The sequence below is a fragment of the Motacilla alba genome, chromosome 2 (assembly GCF_015832195.1).
Source record: "Motacilla alba alba isolate MOTALB_02 chromosome 2, Motacilla_alba_V1.0_pri, whole genome shotgun sequence".
Taxonomy (NCBI): domain Eukaryota; kingdom Metazoa; phylum Chordata; class Aves; order Passeriformes; family Motacillidae; genus Motacilla; species Motacilla alba.
The window spans coordinates 17132536-17151183 of record NC_052017.1 but is presented as its reverse complement, the minus strand read 5'-3'; the positions used below and the strand labels follow the sequence as shown (position 1 = coordinate 17151183).

Genomic DNA, 18648 nt, shown 5'->3' with positions numbered 1-18648 from the left:
TTTATCTTGCAGTGAAAGTCATCTAACACAATAAGCACTCCTTTCTTATTTCTGGAGATATTCTTTCAGTAGATTTGAGATTTACCCAACACATGCAATTTAGTTACATGTGTAGCTTTGCAGAAGCAAAGGGACATTTTTTGGCACAAAAACCAGAATTCACTGATAGCTTAAATTCAAGACTGAATCACTCCAAAGTGGTTGATCAAAAGTGGTTGCTTATCCAGTTGCCTGAATTTGTACACAACATTTTGTAAACAACAGTCTGATGTGAAGTACTATATCTACACACTGTGTGGGGGAAAAAAAAGGTAAAAAAAAGAAAAAGAGAATAAAAAAGAGTAGATAGTGACATTATTTGATGGAGCTCAGATACTGATTCAAGTTTGCAGTGCCAGCTCATCAGACTTTTTTAGAACTCAGGAGGCATCAATTTTGTTCTGGAAAAAATAATACAAGTTCACTCCTGTTCACTCCTTTTAAAAATTAAGACCAAAAAAAATCTGTTCTATAGTTTGGAAGCACTTTAGTGGAAAAATTTACCTTATCAGTTCCGAGTCAGCAGGAGACAGAAGTATGAATGACACACAAAATTATTTCCAAAGCTTAGCAAAATTTTGCTCTCAAGAAGCTTAACACCTGTGTTTACCACTGTTAGCCTTACATGGAGCTGAAGGAAAAAATTCACAAAAACTTCTTGAGAGGGGACTAAAATAAAAGTTTCAGGATCTGAGATTAAGTAGTTCCTAGAAATGAGTGATTAAAGCTGCAGCTTAAAACCCTGGGCTAATCCTTGGTTTACATCTGTATATTCATGAATCCAAAAATACCTGAGAAGGGCACCTGGATGGCCTTACACTGGGGCAGAAGGGAACTAAAGAAATACACAAAACACACAGACCTTTAGTGAGAATCTTCCTTTCTGTCTCATCCTTAGGAGAATGTGGACTCTGAGTCCTCTGTTCTGCTTTAGTTCCAAGCAGAGTCTGTCTGATACTCAGACTCTGGCGAGGTGTTTTGGGAGATGGCTCTGTTTTGCTGCTTGAAGAACTGAACAAGAGAGACTACTTCAGTTGAAGGAAGCTAAATAAAAACTCCAAAGACCACTGGCAACATATAATTCACCCACCTCATCATTGTACTGTACTCTTTAATCCTTCGACTAATTAGATCTCTACTAGTAACACCAGTATCCTAGAAAATAAATTGAGAAATACTTTATAATCTAATAAAATAGGAAAAAATCCTTTCAGAATATGATTAACTCTTCTGGTAACCAAATAAGTATAGAATTCAACAATTCAGTCCACTTTAAAAAAACCCAAACCCTCAACCAAACCAAACATCCTAAGAGGCAGTTCCTGAGAACACTAAAGACAAAACACTGAAAAACCACAAGGAAAAGTGAGTAATTACAAATCAAGTACTGGTATTTACAGGGTTTTTTTTTTCAAAGCAGTATGATCTAATTAATACCTGAAACTGAAAGCAAGTTTAAACAGAAAAAAAAGCAAGTAAACACATATTACTACTCAAAAAAAAATCTAATCCTATGCGCTCATTGTACTTCAAAAACTAATTGCTACTACAAACACAGCTGAAAAAGACACGAATTCAAATCTGCTTTTTTATCTATCTGTGTAATACTTTGGATATTTGGATAATTATTTTGAATCTGAGTAGATGTGCATGACCACAGATATAAAAATATTCCCCTGTTGCTCATCACTGCACTGAAAACACAATGGACAATATTGGGACAGATATTGATACCTTATGTACAACAGCAGATAACTGCCTTTGGCAATGAGCATTGACTTAATTAATGGAAACATCAGCTTTTAATCAGAGAAACAGGCTTCTTCAAAGTTTCATTTTTTAACTACTGAGAAACTCTTCACACTGTTCTACTGCATACACTCTGCAATTCAAGTCTGAAGAAGGACCACACTGGTCCTAAATGTGCAATTATCTTTTTAAAAAGCTTAGGTATTTTTGGCAGATCAGCTTACTATAAAGTGTATCTTTAGTCAAATCAGCAACAGCATTAACTAATTTATTTCATACATCTGTTTTCTGATTATGATTACATCGACTTTTTTAAACTCTATTAATTCACTCAGTTACCCTTCCTTTCACCTCATTTTCTTTTTTGTTCTTGTTCACATTTTGGTCAACTGGTTAATTAAAAGTTAAATCTTCTGTTCAAGTATTAATTACAAGAAAACACAACACATTTTTAATTAAAATGCAAAAATTACAACTTCTGCTTTAAGTATTATATAATCACCTCGTCATTTAAGTTGCTGTTGTCTTGTATTGCTTTAATCCACGCTAACATATTATCTCTGTCCTCAGCTTGAAACAGATACTCGCGGTCTGATGTGGTCAGTCTAAATACATTTTTCCTCTTGGTTTCACAGTACGAGATGTCTATCAAGCAAGCATTGATGCTTATAGGTTGTTCTTCTTCCGAGAGGGTCACTTGTTCCTTTTTATCCTTGTACAAATAAAGTGAATGACCTCGAAGAACAACATACAGTTGCTTCCATGGCCGAATGCTCCCACCAACTCGCTGAAAAACAGCAACCAAGGTGTCAGATTGCTTACTCGTTACAGTGCCCCTCTCTGGATTGCAAAACTATCTCCACAAGTTTTACAAAGAAAAGCTATCCACCTGGCTGGCAGAAAGACTTCACAAAGCGGGATTCACTAATTGCTCTCCATTAGAGGAGTGTTCCATAACCTGCCCTCCCAGACCACCCACTGAGTGTGAGCTCACATGCGACAGCAGGTAAGAAACAGAATGAGACAATTTCTGGTCTGGTATTCAGGGAACTCTTGCCTGTGCATTTTAAATTGCCTCCAAGTCAGAATGGCATTTTCACACCACTGCAATTCCAGACACCCAATTTCCTTAAGCATTTGTCTGTATTTGTGCAGAAGGTTAATTTGAACTCAACTCGGCAACATTCACAAAAATTACAACTTTTTTCATTATTAGGAAAGAGGAAAAAAATGCAACTACACCTACCAATGGACTGATTCCTATTATTTAATTAGTTATTAGAAATTAGTTTACTTCAACAGATGCTTTGAAATGTAAAATTAAAACAGTCTGGAAAGCAGTCTATAGACAAAGCTGAGGAACTGACTGAAGTCAATTCATAACAGATCTAAAATTTTTACATTCTTATTGATGATATCAGCCCCTCCAAAAAAAAAAAAAAAAAAAAAACTAAATAGGAAGGCCTGAAGTTTCTTATCTTAGTTTGTCACCAGCTTAGCATTTGTCCTAGGTTAAAAACTCAAACATGATAGGTACCTTTCCTTTGTCTGTAAAAAGCTGTCGAAAATGGAGCCATCCTTCTTTGGAGGCGTCACCAAACACCTCTGAAGAAGAATCTTTTCGGGAACCAGAGTCTTCTGAAGATTTCTGGCTGTCTGGGACCTAGAGCAAACATCACAGAAAGAATCCCATAGTGTAATTCTATAGACATTTGCCTACAGTTCCTATGTTCAAGATGTTTCTCACTTTAAAAATGTTCCCAGGAATATGGTCCTGGGAAAATATAATTTCTACAGTTTACACAAAACAACATTGACCTTACACATGCCAAAAATACTTTTGAGAAACTTTACGAATCTTAGACTCTCATTAGTGAGTTTTCACAAAAGGCCACCATATTTAATATGCTTTGTTTACAGAGACTGAGGAAAATGAAAATCAAGGACCATGTGATGGGTCCAGGGAAAAAGAGACCATGTTTACTTATATGATGCATACATCAGCAATTTGATTAGTAGCAATTCCAAAAAACTTCCTGTCTGTTTAGCACATCACTTCATAAAACAGACCTGTATAATTCAAACCATTTGTCACAGCAGTATGGGTAATGGTTAGGAGTTGCAATATATATATATATTTACCTACCTTAATCCCCTTTAAACTAGATACATGCTTAATGGATCTGTTGGAAGAAAAACAAATGTTAAAATGAGATTTTAAACACGTAACAAACCAGATGTCCAAATTAAATCATTTTTCCATGAACTCACGATTTTCCCTCTTCTCTGTAGTCATCCAGTCCTTCATCATACGACTTTGATCTCTCAGTTTTTGTGGCAGGCTGGCTATCCAGGACACTAGGCCGAATGGACTCTACAAAGAAACAGAAAATTTTAAGTATGCAGGAACTTGAATTACATTTTTGCAATTTATTTAAAGCAATAAAGAGTTTACAATTTTCACTCCTGATCTCCAGAGTGTGAAAAGAAAAAAGTTGCAAGAGAAAAAGAATGAAATCAACGCTCACCATGATCATGTGAAAGTTGTCGCCGAATTAAAGGGATTGGAGATGTAGGACTGGAAGGAACAGCTGTTATAGCTGGTGCTTGAGAAGCAGATGCAGAAATAACAGCAGAAGCAGGAATGTGTGCAATATCATGGTCAATACTAGGACTAGTCGGTTCATCTACAAAGGTAATATGCCATATATTAACATATTAAATGCATTAATCAAATGCTCAAATCAAATAGCTGTCTGAATTTCTCATTACTGGGTTATCAGATATCTTAAATGTGAAGTCATTCTTACAAACAAAAGGGTCCAATTAATTCACACTGTCAAATGTACTCTTTTTCTTCATTAAGAGAAGCTTGTTTCGCTTCATAGGGATGATAATTGTACATTAGAGATAAAGGCAAAAAAATAATCCATTTTGCTGTGTGCGAAAGAAACAGGAATTATTTGCTAACCTCTCAGTATTATTTGCAAGTAGAGAATTTTTGTTTGCATGCATAAGCAAAACCCACACGCACTGTATCAGTAAGTTTGAACTCAAGAGACAGATACCCACAATAAAACAGGGGCAGACTATCATAAGCCATTTGATTCAAAGAGTGTTCAATAAAACAGCCATCTTACAAGCAAACAAAAAAAGCATTTTAAACAGCTATCTAGCATTCAAAGAAGCAATCCCCCTATCCTCTGTTCATTCAAAAAAAGAAGCAAGTACCCAGACCTTTAAAAGATGGGACTACTACGTACCAATCAGTTCTTCCACTAATTGTTCATAGAAACGACTGCATGCCATACATGCCCAGCACCTCTCAGTCTCTATAGCCACAAGGGTCATCATGAAAGATTCCAAAAAGCTTTAAATATTCTGGTATTTAACATGTTTCTTACAAGATGGAAGAAGCCAAAAGATGTGTTTTCCATCCTTTTGAGAGAAGAGCCATAACATCTTCTAGAGCACATTACTAGCACTAAAAAAATCATTCTACTTCACGCTCTGGTAGAGGAGGGGATGGAAAAGAAAAAAAAATCAAGTCACGAGCAGGGGCTGAACTGTACTGCCGTAATGAATATGAATGTACTCTAGGTGCTAAGAATTGTAATATGCCCAGCTACTGAAAAGCCTATTGAAACCAATGAACACTCACAGACAGAGGTTTATTCTTTGCTTTGTGCGAACACAACTGCGTGTGCTGCATTGTGCTGTTCCAACAGTCACTAACAGTTCTGTTAAGGCAGCACTTGTACCATCAAAATTTGGCAATGTACATTTAGAACAAGGCAATAAACAAAGTACAGGACAGTTTAGCAGTAAATGCCTCTAAATTGTCTGGGGTGAAAAATATAGTAATTTTTGAAGTTAAAAAAACATTTCCCAAAAAACCCAGCTGCAAACTAGAAACATTAATAAAAAGGAAAAACAACAGAATTCACACCAAACCCTGACACTACACTTAAAAAATCTCCATGTTTTACTTGCATCCAAAGTGATAAATTAGAAGCATTTACAGATGACTTCATGACAGCAACTAGGACACAGGAAAAAGCTCATCTATACTTCAATTTCAAACCTACAACAGCTCAATTTCCTATTTTTTTAAATCTGCTGAGCTTCCCTGAAACTAACATTGACTAAGGAATATAATCACTCACTGCACAATTGATTGAGTTACACCACACAGACTGAAAGTGCTCAGGTTAAAGTTATTTATGTTAACAGACATATCTCAAATGTCATAGTCTCTACTCCCAAAAGTTATAAAACCACTAGCACTTGAAATAGATCTGTGCGAGCTGTGAACACAAACGTGTCTGGCCATACTACAGCATTTCCCACAACACTTAAATCCAAGAATTCAGATAATGAAGAACAGTTTCTAAGTCCCCAAAAGCAGCAATAATTATTCAAATCATTATTACTTCACCGTGGCTCTAATCCCCAGAGGAATCAAAATTAAAGTTGTTTTAGAAATATGCAAACTTTAGAGGAACTGCAAATGACACTAGTATAGGAGAGGCATAACTATTCAGTCCCTGAAGAGGCTGAAGGTCAGCTAATAGCAAGCTTTTATGTAATATAAAGTGATGATGGAGTAAATCATGACATACACCATAGGAGTTTCTGCTATTAATTTAATGTGCTAGCAAATACCTCTGCTGCTGTCCAGTAAGAAACAAAACCCAAAACCTACATATATTCCTTGTATTTTGATCTTTCTTTTAAGTACTTGCAATATTTGTTAACCTTTTCAGTTTCCTTGACTGACATATTTGCAGCCCAAAACTCCTCACACAGCACGTGAATGGATGTGTTCAGCTCACCCATCAATGAAATGACTGCATCCAAAATGCAGTGAAGTGCACAGAACGAACAAGCCAGAAGAGAAACCACACAAAATAGTTTTCTTTCAGTTTGCTACCTCAAATTATTGGCAACTCTTTATATATTTACAACAAAAAGGTCAAAGATTCCATGGAAAAGATTATTCTGGGAGGTACTGAAAAACACCTGGAGGACAACGCAGCCATTGGTCACAGCCAGCATGGCTTCATGGGGGAAAGTCCTGCTTGTCAAACCTGATTTCCTTCTACAACAGGGTAACCCACTGATCTAGGAAAGCCAGCAGATGAAGCCTTTTGGACTTCAGCAAAGCTTTTGATACTGTCTCTCACAGTTTTCTTCTGGAGAAAGCATCCAGCTCAGAGCTGGACAACCCTGTTACACAATGGGTGACCAACTGGATCATGGGCATAAAGGGTTACAGTGAATGGGGTGACCTCAGACTGGTGACCTGCCACTACTGGGGTTCCACAAGGATCCATCCTCAGCCCAGTTCTCATCCGCATCTTCATTTTAATCACCCGGACACAGGACTCAAAGTAATACCGTGGAAGTTTGCTAACATTATAAAATTGTCAACTCCTGGCAAGGGCAGAAAGGCCATTGACAAGTTAGAAGGCTGAGCAACCATACAAAGTTCAACAAGGGCAAGTGCCAGATTCTGCACTTGGGATGGTGTGTGGAGACTGGGCAATGAGAGGCTGGAGAGCAGTGCCATGGAAAGGGACCTGGGGGTCCTGGTCCATGGCAAATTGAATATGACCCAGCAGTGCCCTGGCAGGCAGAAGGGCACTGTCCTAGGATGCATCTGGCACAGCATGGCCAGCCGGACAAGGGAGGGCATTGTCCTGCTCTGCACTGGGGCAGCCTCACCTCGAGTGCTAGGGACAGTTCTGGGTGCCACAATACAAGAAAGAGATTAAACTGTCAGAGAGCATCCACAGGAGGGCCATGAGGATGGTCAAGGGTCTGGAGGGGAGCTGTCTGAGGTCCCTTGGTCTGTCCAGCCTGGAGAAGGGGAGGCTGAGGGGAGACCTCATTGTGACCTTCAACATCCTCACAAGGAGAAGAGGGGCAGACACTGATCTCTTCTTCACTCTTGTGACCAGCAACAGAACTCAAGGAAACAGCACAAAGCTGAGTCTGGAGAGCTTTAGGTGGGATATGTGGAAAAGGTTCTTCACTCAGAGGGTTGCTGGGCATTGGAACAGCTCTCCAGGGAAGTGGTCACAGCACAAAGCCTGATTGAGTTCAGGAAGGGTTTGGACCATGCTCTTGGGCTCATGGTGTGATTCTTGGGGTGTCTTGCACAAGGCCAGGAGTTAAACTCAATGATCCTGATGGGTCCATATGATTCTGTTATTCCAGGACTACTTTATGTTATACTTTTCAACAACAATCTGTCCTGTATTATTATCTATGAAGTGACACAAGAGACTGGCCATCAGAACCAGGCCAGCAAAGTGACACAGCATCTCTGGCCTAAGGGGGATGCCACTTGTCACCTCTGTTTGCACAAGAGTGAAACTGGTCAACAGTTTCAACTAATGATCTTCAGGAAGAGCCCTTCAACACAAAAACATTTATGGGGGTAAGACACTGAAAACTTGTAATACAACACAGCTCCAACCACAACTGACTGATCCTTTACCTAAGGCACAGAGAAATTTTTCTGTCAAAGTAGGCTTGTACTGCCATGCAACTGGATAATGGGGACCTACAAAGAGAGAGAGCATCTGCAAAAAAACCTGATACAGACAGAGATTTATACAGAACGGCTTCAGAGGCAGAACCAGACTTCAAAACTGACAATTTCATGGGCAAGAAAGCATGACTAACAGGACATACTATCCCCACTATGTGAATGATTAACTAAGGAACGAGTATCAACCAATTTATCAGATATTCAAAGAAACTGACACAAAATCACTGGAAACAAGGCACAGGTCTGTATTATAACCTATTAAGCTGCTACAATACAATTTTATCATTATTAATATAGCATTTCATGTGTTTGTTTATCCCATCTCCTGAACAGTCCCTTAAACATTAAGGGTTGAAAGGAACAACCTGAACAAAAAAGGGGGCACATTTTGAGAACCTCAAATGTAATTTAAATGAATCACAGAATTATTCAGGTGGAAGCAAGCCTCAGAAGGTCTCTTAGGCTCACATTCTACACAAGGCAGGGTTAATTCTGAATTCAGACCATGTTGGTGAGGTCTCTTACCCAACAAGTGCCAAACAGAGGGGGAGATTTCCCTCTATATTCTGGCTGTGTTCTTTCTTACTCTAAGTCTAGTGTTGCCAAACTTAATAAGCATATCCTGTCTCCTCTCAAGGTCATGAATGTAAAACAAGATGGGCCTGAAGAACACCACTTGTAACCAGCCTTCAGCAGAACATGAACACTTAGGCACTACCTTTAGATGCATTTCACTGGGTTGCATGGACAGGTATGGGCTGAGCTGCACTGGAGCTGTCTTAAGAATACACTCTTTATCCAAGCTGGTAGTGATTGTGGGGTTTGCTTGTGTTTGTTGTTGAGCTTTGGCTGGTTTGTGGTTTTTTGGGGTTTTTTTGGGTTTTTTTTTTTTTGTTTTTTGATTGTTTGTTTGTTTTGTTTGGGGTTTTTTTTGTTTGTTTTTTTTTGTGGTGGTGAGAAAGCAAGGGAGAGAGGTATTTAAGGAAGCTGTTTAGAAAGGTGATTCCTCCTCCAATCCACACAGATTCAGTTTGCCAAAGCTTTTCTTCACTGGTAATAAAAAATTCCTGGAAAAAAACCTAGCTACTCAAGGCTAAAGTCATTCTTCATATTTATTCCCCTTCAGGCATGGCAGTCTTGCAAGCAGTATTTCAACACCTCAAAAGGCCTTAGGAAGGAACAGTGTTATTTAGTAAATTATTTGCAGACCACATTACTATTTAAAACAGTAATTGGTATCTCAATTTAAACAAACAATGTGAATGTGTGAGCACAAAGCTTAATTCAACAAGTATGTATTTTATCAAAGACTATTTACCTGATTTAAAGATTCAGATCATAAAAATGTAACAGCTGTGTAGTAATGCACACTTAAAAACAGCTTTACATGTCCCATGAAGAATGTTGAGACAGCAGGCACCCCCAGAAACAAAAAAATTATCCAACATACAATTTCCCAAAATGCATGCATTGAAGGAGATAAATGTATTTTAATATTACTGGCTTTCTGACAACTATATCAAATTCTTGGATTAGGTATTTGTTTACAGATGCTCCTGTAGTATTTAATGCAATTTTGGTTACTCAGATCTTGTGTAAATGTATCAGTGATTGACTGTAAAAAGCCCATCCTTCCACAGAAAGCTAGAGGTAACTCATGCTGCTGTCTGCAAAGCAAAGGGCTAAAAGAGTCATTAAAACCATTACTTTTATTCAACTGAGCCACAGATGTCAAGGTTCCTTATAGGCTCAAAGGGCATCTACCTGACAGCCATTACAGTAAGTATTTTCATAATTGCTTCTCTATTTCTTCAATAGTTCACTCAAACAACATGCTATGGCTTTGGGATGCAATTTAAGAATGAATCTTACATGTCAAATTAATTTGCTTATGTAACAAAAGAAGGCATAAACTATCAAGTACTCATCAGTAGAATTAAACAAACCCTTATCTTCTCTTTATGGAAGGACTGACAGGATGTGCCAGCAACCCTGCAGCAGGACTGACTTTAGAGGCACTGCCTTACTGAATTTCAGCCCTTTGTCAACAACTGTTTTGCACTCCACATCCTTGGCCTGTCCAAGTACTCCACAGTACATGGTACCATGACAGACTCTGCATTTTCACGATGCACCAACAATACCTTATTCTGAAGTATTCTTCCTCAATGCAGTAGATAAAAGCTTTATAATCTTGCCTTATGTCTAATATGCCTTCTGTGCCTCTTGGGCACAGATTAGATTCCAGCTTGCTACAGGCAGCACTTCCTTTAAAGTACAGTGTGTGTGCACCGATGTCCCTTCCTTAAACTCAGCAGCAGGCAGGACAAAAGGGGTAGAGAAAAGGCTGCTGAGGCACAAGTGGAGCAAGGGACAGCACAGCAGGGGGACAGAGACTGCAAGGAAGTGGCACCAGTGACAAGAATGAGGAAAGGAAGGACAGAGCATGGACAAGGTAACAGAGGTTAGGAAAAAGATCCTCATCCACACACAGGCAAGGAAGTAAAAAAAAAAAAAAAAGTCTGTCTCCAAGAAACCCCAGAAGCAGCTGCCAGTAAGGTAAACACAGACACACTAATGTAGGCCGTTTTTCTTAAAAGCCTGTCAGGAAGACAATCAAATAAAAATACCATGTATACAATTTCACCAGTAGTGAGAAGGCCGGAAACAACCAACAAACGAAAACGAACTGTTGAATCAAAAGTAAACTATGTGGAATTAACTCTGCTATCATACAAGATAGCACAAAGGACTAATAAATTCCCCACAGCAGTGACTTCTTGTTTTAAATCCTGCATTACAAACTGCTGCATCTTATAATTCAGTCTGAAAGGGTAAAAGTTCCCTTATGTATTGACTTCCAAGGCTTAAATACCCGATTTGGAAAAACGATAACTCTATTGTCTGGATTGCTCATGACCTGTTACCTCAATTTTTCAAAAAAAAAATCTTAAAAGAAATTTTTTTTGCTAGATCTTAAGTACTTCCAGCACTAATTGTCTTTACAAAGAACTTCTTCATATATCTACTTTACGTAATTATCCTCATGTGGCCAAAAGAATAGAATGGAAACATGTCTGCATGCTGAGCACATTCATGGCTCTAAGCCCCAGAAACACACGACTGGAACAAGCTTCCTGAATCATCAAATCCAGTTCTTTGCTAATGCACTCATGTAAATAATATGTTTGTTACACTGACTCTGTTTCACACAAACAGAAAAGGCTTCCCAAGGTTATTCTTCATGTCAGAGTATTGTGAAAACTGTATCTATAAGGTCTATTGTTTATTTCAGTGTCAAACAAGAGTTTAACTATCTTTCTACACAAAGCAATTCTAAAGGTTCCTGCTTGCCATATTATCCCATCACACCAAAAAAGTACAATTCTCAGTATATTTTTTTGTTTCCAAGAACCCCGAGAGCATTCTCCTTACTGCCTGCAATTTTGAAGTTATAATGATACATTGAGGATGATTTATGCTTTGAAAATATTACTCACTATCAAGCAAATCTGATACTTCTACTCAATTAAAACTCTTCTAGATGTTATGAATTATTGCTCCAAATTTTAAGTTTTAATTAAAAAAATATTTTTGAGTTACAGAAGCATTTAAATGGTATTTAAAAAACTAATTTGTAATTTTGCATTTTGGCCGCTATACTTCAGAATAACACAATGATTTAAATACTGTTCTTTGGATAAGAAACACTGAAATGTTCAGCCTGGAGCAACAGTGATTTGGCAGGCCACACTGTAAAACCCTGGAAAAAAAATACAAGACTGATGCTTATCTTAGAAACACTGATGACATGTTAAAAGCTGTTCCAATGCTATCACGATAATAATGGAAGAAACAGCCCTCAAAAATGAACATTTGTCAGCCCTAATCTCTACTGCAAATGCACTTTTATTTTCATAGTTTGGAATAGCCAGGCAATAACTTGTAGAAAAGAAAATTATTACAATAACTGAAGATTTTCATTTTCATCTTGACTGCTAGCAGTTTTGCCTTAACACACAGCGTATCAGCCACTTGTATTCAGCCACCATTTGCGCTGAAGAAATCCACACATTTTGAGCTGATGAACCATAATCTCTGCTGGAGAAGTCCAAGGTTTTTAGTTTGTCCCTCCTCATGAGGAGAAAACAGAACGAGCACATTCTTTCAAATGCTTCCTTTCTGCTTACGAGAATGTTTCTGCTTACTTCCCCTAACTTTGTCTATTCCTACCAGCATAACCTTTTTTCATAGCATGTTGTGCAACCCTATCAATTTATTTTCTTATTTCAATTGCATTCAATGGCATTCAGTGTATTCACATTGTCATCTTCCAAACCTCAGCAGCCTGAAGAGAGAGGCATTAAGATATAGGATATACTCCCAAAAGTACTTGGAGTTGAGTACATTACCTAGGACTTAAAGGTAAGTACTGATAAGGTAAAGCTATACACCCCTACTTCCAGCTCTAGAGAAGATAAATGCAATGACATGTATAATAAAGTTGCCTGAAAAGCTTAACTAATAGTAGGTGATTTTGAATGTTTCAATTCCTAATTCCTTAGTTAATATACTTTAAGAAAATATGCAGTAACAAGAACAACATAAAAAAATAATAAAAACAAGGTTGAGCAGAAGTCACTGGAAGCCAGGTACATTTACCCTATCTGCTAATCAGCAAGTACCCAAGTACTTTTATTTATGACATGTTTGTAAAAAAACAGGTTGTGAAATACAAAAAAATCCCCAACAAAACAAAACCACCAACAAACCCCACAAAAACAAAACAAAACAACAAACCAAAACCCCAAACCAATAAGAAAACAACCACAAAAACCAAAACCCCCTCCCAAACCCCAACTTTCTGGTTTTGAAAATTAGCATGAAGATCAGCTTTTAAAGCACAGTGAACAGCAGAGTGTGTCTGATTACCAGCACTGAACAGAAATTGCTCTGGTGGTTTGCCTGCACTAAGGGTAGAAGCAATAGAGAGATTTATTGTAAGGGTGGTGAGGCACTGCAGCAGGTTCCCCAGAGAAGCTGCGGATGCCCCATTCCTGGAGGTGTTCATGGCAGTTTGAATGAGGCTCTGAGCAACCTAGTGGAAGGTGTTTCCACTGATGGCAGGGGGTTGGAACCAGATGGCCTTTAGGGACCCTTTCAACCCACACTGTGAATTTAGTCAACAGGAGACATGCTTTAGAAAAACACAGACACACACACTAGGGAATAAATATCATGCAGTTTCACCTGTGAAATCCCTGGCAAACCTTTATTTAAATCAATACAGAGTATTGAATTACAAAATTTTACTGTAATACAGAAGAAAATAGAGAAATTTTTGGTACACTTAAAATCACATTTGGCTCAGAGATATTTTAAAGTGCAAGTAGTGGGAGAATAGGAAGTACCAACATTAAGTATCACATATCCTCACCCTGTTCTTACACCTTTCCTAACATATGAGGTTCAGTCAGGGGGAGAACACTCATCTAATTTTCACAATATTTTTGTGTTATCATAGTCTGGTCAGATATTTTTATCTGGCTATTTTCCCCTCAGTTATTCACAAATTAATAGTGGAATGAAGTCACCTAAAATTTTTCTAGGGTAAGGATGTGCTAAATATTTTCAAAACGGGATCACACCTTTGAGGAAAAATCTTTGTACTTACATGATGCCACTGTATGCCTAAGGAAAAACTATAATAGGATGGCTATGAACTTGATTTTATTTTAAAATAATTTTACTTCAAGATGATATTTAGGCTAAGGTTTTTAAACATACCTGTTTAAAACTAATTTTCATATGACAGGCCTCTTCAAAGTTGGAAAGAACATCCACCCAGTAGCAATGGCCAAAGCACAAAGCTGGCCTGACAGCTACACATGCTGCAATCAGGTTAAGTATTGAAGCAGCACCCCCATTTCTCTCCTGTGGGTAGTTCATTCAACTCAATATGGGAGTTGGATTAACCTCTTTTACATTTCTTTCTACTCTACACTAAGTACTGCAAGAAGGAAAAAATACTTTCAATCTTGCTGCAAATCTCAGACATGCATACTAGACATTTATGTCTACGAAATGTATTAAAATAACTATATTCTGAATCAACATTTTCTCAACAGTTACAAAACTCCTGGAATGGTTTGGGTTGGAAGGGACCCAAGCACCCTGCTGTGGGCAGGGACACCTTCCACTAGACCAGGTTGCTCAGAGACCCACCCAACCAGACCTTAAATACTGCCAGGAATAGGGCATCCACAGCTTCTCTGGGCAGCCTGTTTTAGTGTTTCACCACCCTCAGAGTAAAGAACTTCCTCCTAATATTTTATCCAAACCTCAGTTTAAATCCATTGCCCCTTGTTCTTTCACTACACATTCTTCCAAGAAGTCTCTCTCCATCTTTCTTGTAGGCTCCCTTCAGCAGGAAGGCCACAATGACAGCACCACAAAGCCTTCTCTTCTCCAGGCTGAACAATCCCAATTCTCTCAACTTTTTCTCATAGGAAAGGTGCTTCATCCCTCTAATAAACTTGGTGACCCTCCTCTGGACTTGCTCCAACAGGTCCACACCTTCCCTGCTGGGGATCCCAGAGCTGGAAGCAGCACTGCAGGTGGGGTCTCACCAGAGCAGAGGGCAGAATCCCCTGCCTCGACCAGCTGCCCAGGCTGCTTTTGATACAGCCCAGTGCACATGTGGCTCTCTGGGCTGTGAGTGCACATGGCTGGGTCATGTCCAGCCTCTCACCCATCAGCATCCCCAAGTCCCTCTGGGCAGGGCTGCTCTCGCTCTGTCCATTCCCCAGCCTGTGTTGATACCAGGGGTTGCCCTGACTCAGGGCACCTTGCACTTGGCCTACTTCTTAAGTTGTCCAGGTCCCTCTGGATGACATCCCATCCTTCAGGTATGGCAACAGCACCTCTCAAGCTTGGTGTCATCTACAAATCTGCCAAGGTGCACTCAATCCCACAGTCCATGTCATCAATGAAGATATTTAATGACCCTGGTCCCAGTAAGCACCCCTGAGAGACATCACTTGTCATCCACATCTATCAGGATGTTTAGCAGCATTCTACTTTCCATTCTAGTGAAGATTAACTCATCCAAATAATTACCCATTAGGTCAGAAAACTATAATTTGCTGTCCTCTAGCCCAGAAATCGTGCAAAAATTGCAAGTCTGAAAAATGCACATTAAACACACAATTGCTAATATAGTCACTGGTAGAGAAAATGGTATTTTTATTAGTCTAGAGAACAGGTGAGACCTTTTCTGGGTAAAAACAGTAGACTGTCACTAGACTAACTTGTATAGTTTAAAACAATAAAGAGCATTTTAAGAACATAGCTTTTCTCTGGACCTGAAATAAAAAGAGCAGCTTTCTGAGAATCACAATATCCTGCATTTAGTAGCACATGGAAAGCAGCAAAGCATGCAATACCACTGTATGTTTATCTGTAAAGCTGGCAGCTTCATCATCCTCTAGGAGCATGTGCTTACCTGAAGAGTATGAACACACAATATTTTGCCTATTTTTTTCAAATAAATCCATTTCTCCCATAAAAGATATTACAGCTACCTACTAGGTTTGGTCTGAATAGATCTCTCATTTCTATTAATATATTACACCCAAAATTTCAATCTCCCTGCTCCTGAACTACCTTTTTGAAAAGACTAGTGTCAAAAGGCAGTTCTTCAGTAACCCACCATGATCCCTGCAAGAATCTGCTGTAAGGAAGCTCAACAGAAACTCTGTTTGTGGTGCAGGGCACTGTACTACTTACCCAGAGCTAAAATCACCCTGATGTTGTGCTGCTCTTAGAAGTGGGCTTGTGACAAAACACTGCTGCAAAAGCCAACTGTTCCTGGCTGGATTTCTACCAAAATATGGTCCTGACCATATCTACTACTTTAATAAGCAGAAAGTGGTGATAAAAATAGACATACCACAAATATTTTAAACACCACACATATTTTAAAAGGTAGCAATCTGTGACCTTGGAAGATATTTGTTACCCTCCCCCAAATTTACATTTTTACACTACTCCAAGTATCTACTGTACAAGTAACTTCAGTAAGTGTATTAAATTAGTTCTATCCAATAAGACCTAAGAATGCAAAAAACCCTACTATATGGATATAAGGATAAGGGAAATAAAGCCATTTGCCAACTACAAGGTATTGCCTTCATTCAAAGTAAGGTCCTTCTCAATAATCAGAGAAGGGAAAAAAAAACCCAAAACCCAAATGAAAACCCTAAACCAAACCAGTGATTTTCCATGTGAAGAGTTAAAAAGCCTTTAACTGAATTTCAAAGCAGATCTAGGGTTTATCCGCTTGATTAAGTACAGCTTTTAACAAGTGAAGTCGTAATTAGGCATAATGATAGCAGAACAAGCAAAGTTAGAATAATGCATATAAACTCAAATATAAGAAGTGGTCCACTTTCATAACATCTCATGCTCTTTCTATTCAGAGAGAATATTCATTATTTCCTCCTCAAGGAAATATTCATTATTTCCTATTCATTATTTCCTCCTCAAGGTGCTGGAGCTGGGGTAGAAACTTTCCACAGCCCCTGTACTAGTACAGGAATTTCTTGCTAGGAAGACAGCCACAAGGACCATGCTGACTCAGACAGTGCCCAGGCTCTAGAAGCATCAGGTTTCAGTATTTCTAGAACATTCAAGAGGTTCATTCCAAGAGGCTTATAAGAATTCAATCCCATGTGGTGTTATGCCAAGAGGCTGCAATGGAGAGTTACAATTTTGTTCCTTCTGAACTGCTCAGCTGCTACCAAATACAGTTCAACTGACATGTTTAAGGCTTCTTTGAACTTGAATCAACACATTTCTCTAAAATATGGAAGCAAGTCACATAAATAAAAGTTAACGGGAAATCTTTGACAAAACTAAGAAAGGAGATGGTGTAGAAAAGGTTGGGCTTGACATTACCAATCTTGATCTGACTTTAACATGACGTTTCAACTGTATGGGATTAAAATACTTCCAGCAAACACAGAATGTTTGTCAGGAGCCCAACACTGATTTTAGGCAGAGTATTGAAAAATCCTGCACAAAGATCAGTTACATGTCTCATAAACTTTGCTAATCCTTAAAGAAAGTTTGGCTGGGTCTGAAGAAGAATCTAAAATTACACTGATGCATCCAGTAACAACAAGAACAAAAAAGATGTATACAACTCCCATTCAAAATGAAAAACCCAACAAAAGCAGGATTTGCTAGCTAAGAAAGTACTTTTTAATGTCTTACCGGTATTTTGTCAAAAGAACAGAATTATTGTATCTTTTGTATGATTTCCATTTTCTAATTAACACAAAGCCTCTTCACTGTTTATTGGTTATTCACTTTCATCTAGTAGTATATGTATATAGTAGTTTATGTATAATAATGCTAGGGGAAAAAAAATCACTGCTTCAGATCCCCAACAGAAGACAATTATGCTAAGACATTGTATCTGTAATAACCTTAACCTAATGTGTAAAAAAAAAAAAAAAAGAAAAAAAATTAAAAATAGTTGTTTTTCATATAGATGAGACTAAGAATCAAAATTCCATATTCAGTATTTTCTAAATAGTTCCTACACTAAATTCAAGAGCACAGAGAGTCAGGTATAAATCAACTCCTGTGGAAAATGATGCACAGGCATCCAGACTACATAGGATTAAATCAGCCACAACAAAAGAAAATCCAACCCAACAACAACAGCAGGACAAAGACAACAGAGGCATTGACTACTTGGATAGAACAGAAATGTTCTGCCACTCTAACTCTCTCTTCAGCAGAAGACACAACATTCAATATATTTTTTTTCCTACTATATCCAATCCTTCCTTTGGTTCTTGTCTTCTTCAGTGCCCTTCCCATAAACTCCCTGTAATTTCAACCCTGTTTGTGTAACAGCACACAGAAAAATCATTTTGCCTTCTCAGATTCTGCTTCCACAAAACCTTTCATTCATATCCACATTACCATCTTTACTTGTAAATCCACTTCCTTTATTGCTATCCCTTCACCTGAAACAGCTTTCATCTACTCCCCATCCGTCTTAGAAAGCTTTCACCATACCTATTCAGCTGAAAAACTTTTTTTCCCCACAAACCAGTCTTACATGGATTTGCACCCATATTGTCTTTGTACTGGATTGTATGTTTTTTACAAGAGAAGTAAAAGTATTTGAAAGGTGTTGCAAATGCCAATTGTCCATATATGTAACATCACAACATTATGTGCAGTGACAACCAGATGGAGTTATGTAACACAGACTTACGCAGAGG

The 18648-nt window shown here is 38.3% G+C and overlaps 1 protein-coding gene across 8 annotated transcripts in view; it reads right to left on the bottom strand.

Annotated features, from left to right (window-relative positions):
• Positions 1-18648, bottom strand: part of ARHGAP21 (Rho GTPase activating protein 21) — a 114184-nt gene that overhangs the window by 10498 nt on the left and 85038 nt on the right. For 7 of the 8 annotated variants that reach the window (XM_038129636.1, XM_038129638.1, XM_038129637.1 and 4 more), the window contains 7 exons: positions 4317-4475; positions 4060-4162; positions 3935-3971; positions 3326-3451; positions 2291-2575; positions 1130-1194; positions 902-1050 (listed from right to left, as the gene is read on the bottom strand). In XM_038129636.1, the coding sequence (XP_037985564.1) occupies positions 902-1050; positions 1130-1194; positions 2291-2575; positions 3326-3451; positions 3935-3971; positions 4060-4162; positions 4317-4475 (924 nt within the window). The remainder of the gene's footprint in view (positions 1-901; positions 1051-1129; positions 1195-2290; positions 2576-3325; positions 3452-3934; positions 3972-4059; positions 4163-4316; positions 4476-18648) is intronic. The other variant, XM_038129645.1, reaches the window with a different exon arrangement.